General features: G+C 38.9%; 1 protein-coding gene across 1 annotated transcript in view; it reads left to right on the forward strand.

The window, feature by feature from the left end:
• The first annotated feature begins 7,023 nt into the window (after window positions 1-7,023).
• LOC107697251 (T-complex protein 1 subunit eta) overlaps window positions 7,024-14,570 on the forward strand; it is an 11,890-nt gene continuing 4,343 nt past the window's right edge. The window contains exons 1-9 of the mRNA XM_016497965.1: window positions 7,024-7,106; window positions 8,430-8,583; window positions 8,710-8,816; window positions 9,262-9,440; window positions 9,539-9,710; window positions 10,932-11,096; window positions 13,204-13,392; window positions 13,642-13,739; window positions 13,847-13,979. Of these exons, the coding sequence (XP_016353451.1) occupies window positions 7,101-7,106; window positions 8,430-8,583; window positions 8,710-8,816; window positions 9,262-9,440; window positions 9,539-9,710; window positions 10,932-11,096; window positions 13,204-13,392; window positions 13,642-13,739; window positions 13,847-13,979 (1,203 nt within the window). The 5' untranslated portion in view covers window positions 7,024-7,100. The remainder of the gene's footprint in view (window positions 7,107-8,429; window positions 8,584-8,709; window positions 8,817-9,261; window positions 9,441-9,538; window positions 9,711-10,931; window positions 11,097-13,203; window positions 13,393-13,641; window positions 13,740-13,846; window positions 13,980-14,570) is intronic.

Here is a 14,570-nt window from a genome sequence, read left to right on the forward strand (position 1 = left end):
AAAGGTACCAAGGTGTACCTTTTGAAAGGGTACCGCCCCAATGACAGCTTTTGTACCTTGATTTTCTGAGAGTGTATACAAGCAATTTAGTTATTGATTTTAAAAACAAACTGATACAACACAAATAAAACAAAAACTAAAGAGAATTTTTAAATAAAAACAGTGGTTGTTTGTCATTAAAACCAGATATGGATTATACATGTATGATTAAGCTCTGTTTCTCACTGTATCTCATTAGACTAATTGATTTAAATTATGCCAGATACCCCATTTAGAGGCTTTTAAGATATGGTACCATCTGACAAAAAGAAGAGTGTGCTGAACATTTTTATGATTTTATCACAACTGTAAACCTGAGTCCTTCCTGTTTCTTTCATAAACATAACATTCACCAACATTATTATGATTGTCACCACACATAACCTGCTGGTGACTCTCTTATCGCACGAATAGGTACTGTGTGACTAATAGCAGCGCTGGTTTTGACAAGTGATTTCATAACGTTAGCCTCTCTTAGCCTATCTCAATTTCCTCAACCCATCTAATTACCTCTTCTCCTCGCTCACTCCAACCTCCAATCCTGCAGGTCAAATAAGACATATTTCCTGGAACACTTACGCTTTATATTAATAAAAAATGTGATCTGGTCTAGAAAAAGCTTGCCCAGTCTCAAATAAATAGTAGAGTGACTTTTAGCCTACGTTCATTTGCACACTATCCTAGCTCATTGGAAAAACCTATCTGTGGTGACATTTCAGCAAAATGATATTACGTTGCTTTTCGCACATTTGCGACACTTTCAAACTAAAATGTGAAAATAAGTCTTTATTAATCAATAGTCTTCTGTAGTATTCATAATTTGTGTGAACATTAATAAAATTTGTTGGTGTTTCACTATACCAGTAGTGGTCAATCCTGATAGAATTGCTGTAAATTGTAGATATAGGTATGTTTTTGGAGCATTAATGACAAGCAAAGTTTCCTTTCCTGTATTCCTGTACTTAGTTCCTGCTGAAATGACTTTGGTTACTCAACATAATCTCGGTTCCCTGAACCCAACAGTTGTCGCTATGGGAAAACTTATTTCATATTATTTATTCAAAAATCCTGTTTTTGTGTGTGTGTGTGTGTGTGTATATACTGTGTATATATATATATATATATATATATATATATATATTGATACATTTTATATTTATCATTTTAATTTTGATTGTGTCATTCGTGATTGTAGTTTATTCCCTCATTAATGCTATTAAGTACACAGTCTTGTATCTTTATCTTTTTGTATGATTTTCAAAAATATTTTCCTTCTAATCAAAGTTTGTAACGTTGTGATTCACCTTGTAGCTGGTTGGGTTGGTTCATTGCTTATAAAGACACTTTCATAAAGACTGAATTGCATTTAAGGAATGATAAAATAGCACAAAGATGATTTACCAATGCCAGTGTCAGTGCCAATATTTTTCTAGGGGGCTTTTAAGAAACAGACTTATTTATTTCTTCAACCTCTTGCCTTTTACATCACAACAAACACATAGATTTCCTAGGGTTGATGTAGTTCCTTCAAACCAAACTAGGGTCAGAAGGGCATCTGGCAGTATATAATTGTTTAAGAATGTCTCTCCCTGCCTGTTTGGGTGTGTTGGTCAAATCATTTTGTTTTGTGCTTGTGAATTGCTGGCAGTGTACTAGTAAGGACACGCGAAGGACAAAATATCTAGCAAAACTGGAACATTTTCTGTGACTAATAAGGTATTCTAAGTGAGACATTTATAGGTATCATGCAAAGCAATTATTCCCTTATGACAATAAAAGCAAAAAACACACACGCACGCGTGTACACAAACACACACACACACACACACACACACACAATTGTGTACAATTATCCCCATTATAATCTATGCCATTTGAGAGGGATTTGCTACAAAGGAAACACGCATTTTGCTCACAACTACGTCCTGACCAGTGTTGCCAGTTGCGTAACGCATGATCAAATAAAACTTCAGTTGTGCGTTGGATTACAGGAGAATAATCTGAGCGAGAGACGTTGGGATTGAGGGAATGGGTGACTGATATAGAGTCTGAGTGAAAGGATGAGAAGAAGAGAGAAGAAGAAAGGGATCAGCGCGCACATGGAAATGAAAGTGGATTTGGATCCTCAAAATACCCCGTTTATTTGTGATACTGTGTTCTTAATTAACAATCATTTAACCAGTTCAGTGGTTAAACTGCATTACAAAGTGATTGCATAACAAAGCACGAGCACTATGACAAGGGGATTTCCAAGATCCCAGCAGGCAGCACTTTAATATCTAATGCGCCTTTACGCATAGCGGTCGCTCAAACTGCAATAATGAAATGAGAGAAATTAAAATTTTGGAGACGTAACTATGCAAACAGTATTCTTTTTGGATTGTCCCTCAATAAAGTGAAGCGCTTACCGTTTGGTCTGCGCTGGAAACAGGTGGTCGCTCGCAGGGATCAGTGCGGTTTATCCGTCGGTGTGTTGTTGTTTGTCGATGGTTAGTCGCTCATGTCAGGAGTCTATTCCCCAGCGCGTCCGAGGCGAGGTGGTTTCCAGCCAGACAACTCGCTTTCTAGTATGCGGAGACCTGGTAGTGTAACCCCACTGAAACGCAAATAAACAACTTAATCACCTTAATAGCCTTGACAGAATTGAGACGGTCATATGGTTGTGTGTTATGCGGTGCGCGCCTCAGACAAGTTGTGTAGCCTAACCTTAATGAATGAGTCACCATGCGCGCTTTACATGCAGTAGGCTATAGGCTAGGATAGGCTATACTTATCCTTGGCTTTATACTATATTTGCATATTCAAGTTCTTTATTTTAATTGAATGCTACCATATAAACTGAAATCGCGTGAAACAAAGTAAACAAGGTTAACATTGGCAGAAGAGCAGGGAATGTGGTGGTGGGGGGGTGATAAACATGCATCATATGTATATCATATGTAGCCTACATCATATAGGTACATCATATCTCTCAAAAGTCGTAAATTCGTTGTCTACAATTTAGTATTGAGCTAGGCCTTAAAACTATATTTTGAAACTATAACTTTAGGCCTAGCTACTATAAAAACACAATGACATGTTATACGAGATTATATTTTGGCGACTGTATTCCTGTTTGGCGACACTTGGTGTTATAACGTTAAGTACTGTGATTTCAATTCATAATTTCATTCCTTATACTTAAATTATCATAATTTTAACAACACTGTACCGTGATATACACATATTTTCTTTATAAACAATACATTTTCGCGGTAAATTATAAAGTAATTCACCCTTTTTCTATTAAAATTAAACAAATTGCCTTGGTAACTTGGTAAGTCACATTTTTTAACATTACCACAGCGTGCGCCTTCTTATCCTTAAAAAATAAAAATAAAAATAAAAACTTCACATGACACAAACTTTAGCATTTGTTCACTTCAGCATCAACTGACCTTCCAACTTTCAGTGTAGCTCTCCGTTAGTTGAAATCTTTTGTTGAGACGGACTTTTAGTGGTCTTCTCTGGCGCCTGCAATACGGGTTTCTCTCCGTTCGTTGCTCCTGTATTGACTAAATAAAACAGTCGCCCTCACGATCTGTTTTCAATAAACAGTCAGTTCCCGTTTGGCACTGGTTTGAGCTGTTAGGGAATGGAAATAGCTCTCGCTTCCTCCTAAGACACAGAACCCCTATGTGTCCTGCTCTGTTCAAACTGATCTAGTGTCCACGTACGTCTCCTCCGCTGATGACCGTCATTGTAATGAATCCCTCTCGTGAGTGGGTCCTCTTGTCATCTCTCCACTAATCACTGTTGACTATGAATGAATGCGCTGCTCAAAGTTCAATGAAGAGAACAGAGGAGGAGCAGGTGACGGTGTGCCGCCGCTCAGGATGTGAGAGTCAGAATGAGCGTCCTCGCATCAGCATCAGCATCAGCATCAGCTTTGTGTCGAGGGTGGGGGGAGAGAGAGAGAGTGCCACATACATGACTTGGTCTACATCATTCGTAAAAACTGCTTAGGCTTTGTGCATTTCTACAGCGGATGTTAATGAGTAAAACAATTAAAGATGCAGTGTTCTTATTTTAAAATGAGAAAAGTTGTACACATAATGAACATCTGTTCATCTGTGCAATAACATTAATTAAAATAAAATGACCTCCATTACACTTAAATGCCACCAGTCATGCCAGTATTCTCTTTATTCTGCATGGAGCTGGTCTCCCTCTCATGGGTGCTGCCATGTTGACAGCACATGACGTGCTAACATAATAATAATAATAATAATAATAATAATAGTAATACTAATAGGGACTTTTATAAAAACAGACAAACAGTAACAAAAAAATATCAACTTCATACATCCAGGCCAATAGGTGTCACTATAAAGCCAAAAACAGCTGTTACTATAAGGACAAATATTACTCTAATTTTGTAATAGAGCCTTGTAAAAAATTGGGTTATTTTTGTTCTGCAGAGAGTCCAAACAGTCAATACCAGACTATTGCTCCAGTAATTGGACGCGGTTATTTTGCCAGCAGTTAGCCTATTTTTTCCCGTTTAAAGTAATCCAGTAATATGCCATTAATACAGCAAAGCCCTTTCAGCCGTGACTTCATGATACAGCAAACAAACTCACACATTTTGTTTGTAGAAAGATTAATGGCAGGTCCCAAAACAGTTATTAGGACTAACACCCCCACCCTTCAGAGTGAGAAGGTATTGATTAGGCTGTGATGGATTGGCTTTTTAATTGTCAAGCATGATGCAAGTGTTCAGATTAATGGCTTACCTAGTGCTGCACATGCACAACACTTTCAGTGGCCATGGATTTGCTTGTTCAAGTGCGGATATTTACATGAGAATTCGTTAATAAGGGAGTGAGAAACACTAACGTATGAATGCACACACACTCTTGTCTAATTAAATATTGAGCCCTCTAAACTGATTCAGTCCTGCTATGCCAGTTCTTGGATCCAAATCACTGCACATCGCTTTAATGTCTAAAGATGTGTGAACCCTATACACATCCATCTCCCTGAATGTTGTGTCATGTTTAAATTACGGTTTGCAGTATTCTTAAAATGGAACTATTCGGAACTACCCAGCCTTATCTCACCAATCTATAGCTGCATTTCTGTGCTAGTAGGAATCATCAAGTCCACATGAAGCACCCGGTGCTTGGTGGTCCATATAATAGACTGGAAAGAAGAGAGGAGGAAAAGACTGCCAGTGCCAAAAGCTGCCAGCAACCTCCATTCATCACTGGTGTTTGTGATTACAGCCTGAACTCTATCAAACAGAGGACATATATGGAGTGGCATGGCCACATTAAAGGGTACAGTAAAGGAGGAGAGATTGGAAAGAGGGTTGATAATGACAGAGGGACAGAAAAACAGGGGGAGAAAGAGAGAGGGCATAAAGGCCGAATAAGATCTGTGGTAGGTCTCTTTTGAGTGCTAAGGCGAGGTGCCTGAGATCTAGTTCAATTGTTGTTAGTGAGGGCTCAGCTCTGAAAGCTTTGACTGACAGTTCAAATCACATTCAGAGAGCTTCGCTTGACCAGTCGTGACTTTGGTCTGGATCAAGGCAGGTTATATTCTTTATATTTTTCAGACATCTCTGTGTATCTGGATGGGGCCTAGAACATTTTACATAGCGCTGGATCTTCATCTTGTGCAGTCTTACAGATGGGTGAGTCAGCTGCCATAGATGCCAGAAATATCCCAGTTAAAAGGTACCCTCCATAAGGGCGAGGCAGGGTGCGTGTATATAACGTCTGATAATTACATGTGTCTAAAACAGGGAACCCTGAGAGCTTCGAGTTGAGCCACAGACTGCAGACACATCACAGAAAGAAACATGCGCCACCCTCACTATGCAGAACCACTTGTAAACCACAGCAGCCTAAGCCTGTAGTTACACTGGGTTAAAAAAATAAGTATACATATACTGTTACATCTAAGACATCTTAAATATACAGAAAAGAATACAGTGCATAAACCAGGCTATTGAACATGTATGTGTGTGTGTGTGTGTGTGTGTGTGTGTGTGTGTGTGAGTGTGCGTGTGCGTATGTGTATGTGTGTGTGTGTGTGTGTGTGTGTGCCGGAAACAGAGATAAATTATTGAAGTCTGAGTGTTGTTATTTGTGCTTTAAACACTATGTTTTTAATGTTTGTCTGTTTGATTTAATTTACCCTGAATATTATTGTTCTGAAGGATAATCTCTCTGTGGTTCAGCCACTGAGAGAAAAAAAAATGTTAAAGGAGGTTAAAATTATGTAACATTGTGTGGTGATAAGACAGAGCCATACAAAATTTCAATAAAATCTACAAAAAAAAATACATATAGGTCTATACAGGATATAAATATTGGAGTCGAAGTAGAGGAATGGGGGACTAAAAGAAAGAGTGAGGTAATCTGCGTACAACTTGTAGATGAGCTCTATTCAATGTTATTCCTCTCTAATGCCAGTACAACTATTCATTTATTTGTTTGTTTGTTTTAAACAAATGTAATAAAACTGGTCAATCAATGTTTAGGATAAAATAGAAATGTCAAATAGTTAACTGATGGAAATGTAATTTCATATTGCTAACATTTGTCACATATTATTGATTTATTTATTTGAAACATTTTAATAACTATTTTACATTAGGCAGCTAAGCAGGCATTTTACATATTGTGGCCTGCAAGGCTACTTTATTTATTTAAATTGTTTATTATGTATTATTTATTTATTGTTTTTTGTTTGTTTTTTACATTTATTTATTAGTATTTAAACAAACCACTTACTTTCCATTACGAAGTGTATTTCCTGGTGAAAATGTAAATTTACCTTCCATAATGCAACATTTGTTTATTTATTTATTTATTTAACAACTAATTAATAGCTGATATGTTGGGGAAAATAAATCCTCTTATTAGGCTGCAGAGCAGCAGATATGAAAACTGTAGTAATAGCGCCCTCTGATGGTCATCATCAGTTTAACAACAAACGCGTCTCGTGTTCTAGAGAGTTCTAGGTGCATTGTGGGTACCTCACCCGGCAGCGTCCTCCTCTAGCCTGCAAACATGATGGTGAGTGCTCTTTCATGACTGTTTTGCCTTCAAATCCATCGTCATCTGAACTTTTGTCGCATTTCCTAGTGCTGGGAGATAAACGTCCAGGGAGAATAAAGCACAAAGGACATGTCTGTGAGATTATTTCTGTTTTAGATGAGATAATACGCCTAAAGGTTTACATTGATGCTAGTTAGCTTGGTGGCTAACGATTCCATTCTTCTGTATGAAAGTGACTGGCAGAATTACGACGCGATGTGCAAAAGTCGACTCTACTTCATGTGTACATAGTGTTTTATATTTCACTATATTTTCTATATTCGTTTTAATCCGTGTGGTTGCTAAATGATGCCAGAGGCTTTAGTTTAGCATCATTTCGGTAAAGGAGAAAGAGCTAATGAACCGGTTACACCCTTCAATACTGTTCGTCTGTTTACTGCTATGATAAACCTGTGACTTTATAAAACATTTTTTTTTAATTTTCCGAACAAAGACCCTTATTTTTAGCACGTAGAGACACACACACACACACAAACACACACACACACACACACACACAGCTAATGAACCGGTTACACCCTTCAATACTGTTCGTCTGTTTACTGCTATGATAAACCTGTGACTTTATAAAACATTTTTTTTAAATTTTCCGAACAAAGACCCTTATTTTTAGCACGTAGAGACACACACACAAACACACACACACACAGAGATTAGTGTTATTCATGACATATCTTTTTGTGCATGACAGCAACTGCAAAAACTAAGACAAGAGCGGGTATTACTGTTATTTATAATAGCGTTATAATATGTCTCTGTGTATATAAAGAGAAAAAGAGATAATGGACGTATGTATGCAAAAGTCGTATAAGTAAATATCACAGCACTTTATTAATTAACTTATATAACGTTAAATGGTCAATACACTGGCTGTGTAAGGACTGTCAAAAGTCTCCCATGGTCATGGAAAATCTTTTTAAAAAATCAGTGATTTAAAAATTGTGATATACAGGCTTAGAAAGATCATGGAAATTAGCACAATTGCATAATATTGTGAATGTAACTATTTGAAATGTTGTTTTTTTCTAGTTTGATCTGTTCTTAAAAATATAAAAAACTTTGGTAACACTACTTGAAGGGGTGTGCATAAGACTGACATGGCACCTTCATAATCATGACATGACACGTCATGAATATGAAGGAGGTTTTATGCATGTTTATGACAACTGCATGTCAGTCTTATGCACACCCCTTCACGTAAAGTGTAACCAAAACTTTTAATTGAATTCAAAAGATGGTGTAGTTATGATATTATAGTGATTCCTAAACATCTCCCCTCAGCCCACTCCAGTCATCCTCCTGAAGGAGGGCACAGACAGCTCTCAGGGGATCCCACAGCTCATCAGTAACATCAATGCCTGCCAGGTTGTGGCAGAGGCTGTGCGGACCACCCTCGGCCCCCGTGGGATGGACAAGCTTGTGGTAGATAACAGAGGTAAGTCTGAATTTCTATACAAGTGTTGTTTGATTGGGAAGGACTCAGACTGTTATATTTGTTGGTATGATATTAACATGATGCTCTGATTTTTCATGCTGTGATTTACATGACGTTATCTTGCAGGCAAAGCCACTATTTCTAATGATGGAGCCACGATTCTGAAGCTTTTGGATGTTGTACACCCTGCAGCCAAGACTCTGGTAGACATTGCCAGATCTCAGGATGCTGAGGTAAGTTTGAAACTTTATGTGTGTATATTTATACTGCTTCAAAATGTAGTTAGTTAGGTAGATAGTTTTAGTTCTCAGTGTTGATTGATTGACAATATGATATTATAGATATGCTATGAAACACCTGTTCAACTAATTATTGACTACACAGCACATATTTATAAAATGTTCTGTTATAGTTTTAACTTCAGAATCTATATTTTGTAGTAGAAGGATAGAACTTTAAATGTTTTAATGATATATTTTCTTTCTTTTTTTTTTGCAAAAGCAGTTGTGCACTTAAAAGACAGTATTGTGAATGTAAACATGACTGAAGGAGCCTGTTATGTCTGTTTCTTAATTAGAAATTTTATTTTTTAAACAAGATGGGCTAAATTTGCGTAATTATCTTATGGCTCTTTAAATGCGCTAGAGTGTATCATCTACATTGTGTGTGTTTGTTTAGGTTGGTGATGGCACCACCTCAGTGACTCTGCTTGCTGCTGAGTTTCTGAAGCAGTTAAAGCCATACGTAGAGGAGGGGCTTCACCCCCAGACCATCATCAGAGCGTTCCGCATCGCCACACAGCTCGCTGTCAAAAAGATCAACGAAATCGCTGTTACCATCAAAAAGGATGACAAGCAGTGAGTCCCGACCCTGTGTGCAGTTATGTATTATAGTCATGTGTTATTATCATATAAATGTCACAGAGCTAATCATTTGTCCTCTGTTGCTACCACAGAGAGCAGAGGAGGTTGTTGGAGAAGTGTGCTGCTACGGCTCTGAACTCCAAGCTGATTGCAGGACAGAAGGAATTCTTCTCCAAGATGGTGGTGGATGCAGTGATGATGCTGGATGATCTACTTCCTCTGAAGATGATTGGAGTGAAGAAGGTGCAGGGTGGCGCTCTGGAGGTGAGAGGGAGCAGGGTTCTGGATTCCAAGGAATTTTATTTATTTTTTATTTTAGGTTTTTGTTCACACTGCGAACAAATCATTTGGACTGACTATCACTGTCTTTTTTTGAAGTGTTGAAATCTGTTTGTACAGTAGATATTGTAATCAATACTTTATCTATAGGGCCTTTCGCACCGCAGGAACCTTTTCATAGTACCAGAACTAATTGTGGAACTACCCACTTTTTGGCGTGTGTTGTGATTGGCAGCACTCGGCGCCTGGTCGGAAAATGTAATGCCCCTTACCATAGCTGCCTGCGAGCTTCAGTGTAAATTTTGCGTCAAAATCAAATCAATTCGAGCGCGATTTAAACCCGGATGATTGTAACCACTCTAAGTTCGTCTGCCTTGGGGAAAGCTAGCGAGTCTCCGACACAGTGATAACACTCGTTGCCTTCTCTAGTGCAGCTCAACCAGGTCTCGTCCCATTCGTCGATATTTGTGATATCACAAATCCCGGAAAATATGCGTTGTAGTCCAAACAAGTCGTTCGTTGTAGTTTTTGAAAAGTGATTTCTGTTAAATAAAATATCTCCCTTTGAATTGGACTTTGAGCTTTGTAACTTTGCAGATCTTTTTTATACACACACAGCAACATTACAGACTAACTAAAGTTGAAAAAGTGAAAAAGCATAATAGGACCCCTTTAAAACACTACGTGCCATACTTTTGCCTACTTTGTAAATGGAGAACAACTGGGCAGGTTATTTGAAACGCAACAAACTCGCGCAAAATATTGCTTGTTGCTAGGAGATTTGTTAAAAATGGGCTTCAACATGTTTAATAATCTCTGACTAGATGGAATCTTTGTCTGAAGCTAGAAAATCGAATTCTGTCCATCATACACTATACGTTTTTCTATGAAATGTCAAATCTTACTATTGAAAATATGCAGACTGGTTCTGACCTTCTCCAACTAGCGTTGACTTACTCCAGATGGCAAATCAGGGGAAAAGCCATTCCAGCCTTTACTCGATAAGATAAAACTGATTTTTGTTGCCAGTCTGAACAAAGCCTTTACATTTAAGGATCATGGTTGTGGAATATCTGAACAGTGTGGATTTACCCATAGTAATATCACAGAGATGCAGTATTGGCGAAGTAGGTCTCTCTATTGAATTGCAGCAAAAGGAACATGTAGATTTTAACATTGCATTCCTTTTTTGTTTCTGTCTATCAGGACTCCCAGCTTGTAGCTGGTGTGGCATTCAAGAAGACCTTCTCCTATGCTGGCTTTGAAATGCAGCCCAAGCGCTATGTGAACCCAAAAATCGCACTGCTCAACATTGAGCTGGAGTTGAAGGCAGAGAAGGATAATGCAGAAGTCCGTGTCAACTCTGTGGAGGTCAGTACTGCTCTTAACCCACTGGTGTGATCATTCTAGGCTGGTCCCTGGAGCGTACGATCACACTGCGTCACGTGATCAACTGCTGATTTCAAATCTGCTTTCGCGCTTTGGCTGGTGCGGAACCAGAGACAGACACTGCGCGCTTGTCATATTAGCACAACTGTTCAGTGTCTTCAACCATATAATGCGTATTTTAGGTTGCATATATTTAAATTAGAGGTCTGCACGGGCTTTAAAGTGAAGCCCGAACCCAGCCCGTACCCAAGATCGTCCGACCCGAGCGGCAGTTAAATTTAGAGCCGGAACCCGAAATCTTTTTTTTTTCACAACGAATAGCCAATTTTAAAAAATGCTGTATTTGGTATGCCGGGCTGGACTCCGCTTCGTCCACGGTGAAAGCCGATCCGGCGATCAACAGCGCGAAGTTGTAGTATTTCTTCACCGACCAGCACAGATCAGCTCCAGGCATGACGAAGCGATATCGTCCTCTTTTGGAAGGCCAAACAAAGTAGTTTCGCTTTCACAACGAAGCACACAGTGTCTCCACGGCATGGCGGCAGCAGCAACAATACTACAGCGAGAATAAAAGTTACGCCTTCTTTCTTTGCGTGAACATTTGGGCGGCGTTATGCAAATCTTTCCAGATAGTGACGTAGGTATGTGGGGGCGTGTTAGAACGAGCCGTTTTAGGTAGGTGTGGCTGACTCTGAACTTTTATAAAGAATATCTCTTTGGATTTGAGACTTTAGTCTTTGCAACTTTACAGATCTTCTTTATGCACCAAGAGCTTGTAACACTCCAAAGAGAAAGGAAAAATTTAAATCGCATCATATGACCCCTTTAACCCGAACCCGACCCGAAAATATTTCGGGACCCGTCGGGCTTGGGTCGGGTAGCAGACCTCTAATTTAAATACACGTAAGTACTAGCAAAACAATACATTTATAGTTTGTAAAATACACACCGATGTCTATGGAAGCGGCAATAATGATCCTTACAAATATAATCTGACAACATGTTTCATTGATATCATATACACATTGTGTAGGTACAATAAGGTTTACTCTGCTCTTCTCCCAGTTCACCGGAGACTTACTTTAATGTCTTTCGGGAGGAGAGGATTAATTTACGTGTTGTAAATCCCACAGCTCGGATTCAGCGCGAACTAACATGGCGGCGCCCATCACCCGCTATAGAACAACTAACATGGTCATTATAAAAGTGTTTAAACTACCAAATACATTTACTTGCACATATTTGAGAATCGGATTATCAGATGAAATCGCATCATATGACCCCTTTAACCCGAACCCGACCCGAAACCCGAAAATATTTCGGGACCCGTCGGGCTTGGGTCGGGTAGCAGACCTCTAATTTAAATACACGTAAGTACTAGCAAAACAATACATTTATAGTTTGTAAAATACACACCGATGTCTATGGAAGCGGCAATAATGATCCTTACAAATATAATCTGACAACATGTTTCATTGATATCATATACACATTGTGTAGGTACAATAAGGTTTACTCTGCTCTTCTCCCAGTTCACCGGAGACTTACTTTAATGTCTTTCGGGAGGAGAGGATTAATTTACGTGTTGTAAATCCCACAGCTCGGATTCAGCGCGAACTAACATGGCGGCGCCCATCACCCGCTATAGAACAACTAACATGGTCATTATAAAAGTGTTTAAACTACCAAATACATTTACTTGCACATATTTGAGAATCGGATTATCAGATATTTTATTATATAGTGAACATGTTTGTGAATATTTTTGATAAAAAAGCAAAAACAAAATAAAAGTTATACATGTGTCATACAGTGCTATTTTGGCTGCGGTGTGTCACATGACAAGCATGATGCGTCGCCATGGAAAATAACGTGATTCATTCTAAAATAATGGTCTAAAAAAAACTCACGCTGGGTGCTCAGCTAGAATAGCTAGAAACACACATGTGAAAGGGTTAACCATCACAGGTTGTCTCTTTGATTGGTGAGACCAAACGATGAATAAACTAGGCCATAAGCATTCTCATGTCAATAATCCATCATGGCCAAACTCAGTTGTTTTTCCACATGTTTCTGTGGCTGTTTGCAGGACTATCAGGCCATTGTTGATGCTGAATGGAACATCCTATACGATAAGCTGGAGAAGATCTACAAATCTGGCGCTAAAGTGGTGCTGTCAAAGCTGCCCATTGGAGATGTTGCTACACAATACTTTGCAGACAGAGATCTGTTCTGTGCAGGCCGTGTTGTGGAGGAAGATCTTAAGAGAACTATGATGGTGTGATGATATCCTGTGTTTATGCTGTCATTTAGCTTTGGCTGTATATCAGTACTTTTGTGATTCGATTCCAGTCTGTTTTTATATTGGGCTAAATATAGTCCAGTTTTATTTAGCTTTGTAATTCTGCTATCATGAGTAAATTAATACCATATATCATCTCTTATGCACACGTAATAATGTGTTGGACGTGGTAATTATATGTTGTTATCCGTGTAGCAGTTAAAGCAGCTGTAATGTCTCCTCCAGGCCTGTGGTGGCTCTATTCAGACCAGTGTCGGTGCCCTGACTGATGATGTGCTTGGACAGTGTGAGCTCTTTGAAGAAGTGCAGGTTGGAGGAGAAAGGTATGTTTTTTTCTATGTAACTACAAAATGTAATTATGTCTATATTTTAATAAGTGATTTCACGTAAATATTTTCCATACACACAATTTAACTGTATTGCATTACAGATACAACTTCTTCAAAGGCTGCCCTAAGGCCAAGACCTGCACCATCATCCTGAGGGGTGGTGCAGAGCAGTTCATGGAGGAAACAGACCGCTCACTGCACGATGCCATCATGATTGTGCGCAGAGCAATCAAGGTGGGGAAAACTTCATCTCTTGCTACTATATCTTGTCGGCAAAGACTGAAAACTTTGTGTTAACAACAGGGTTCCCACGCTTCTTGAAAGTACTTGAATTTCAGACATATGGATTCAAGGCCTGGAAAGTACTTGAAAACAAACATAGGTCCTTGAAAGTGCTTGAATTAAATTGGAAATAAATTTTGTTCATGGCGCTATTTAAAAAATTGTCCTATATGTTCTGTCAAAGACCGAACAAGCGGCACTAATGATTGGGGGTGGAGATGGGGGAGCGCGAAAAAAAAAACTTGTGTGTTGATGCGCGGACAGTTTTCTTAAGCCTGCTCCCGCTGAATTTCTGACCATTACCGCCCACTCCCGCAACGTGTGTGTCACGCTCCCACAAACATTCTTATTGTCTTATTGTATATATTGCATCAACGAAAATAGTTACAAATATAGTAACAGCTGAGCCGCTGCGCATCTCTAAAAGCAAACACGCGCTTGCACTCTCAGACGTGCACTCTCAGACATTTGCGCTTCCACTAGCGACGTCACTTGCAGTCTTTATTTTTTTATTTTGTTCTATTTATTGATTACTTTTTGTTT

This window comes from Sinocyclocheilus anshuiensis, unplaced genomic scaffold (genome assembly GCF_001515605.1).
Source record: "Sinocyclocheilus anshuiensis isolate Anshui unplaced genomic scaffold, SAMN03320099.WGS_v1.1 scaffold1778, whole genome shotgun sequence".
NCBI classification, from domain to species: Eukaryota; Metazoa; Chordata; class Actinopteri; order Cypriniformes; family Cyprinidae; genus Sinocyclocheilus; species Sinocyclocheilus anshuiensis.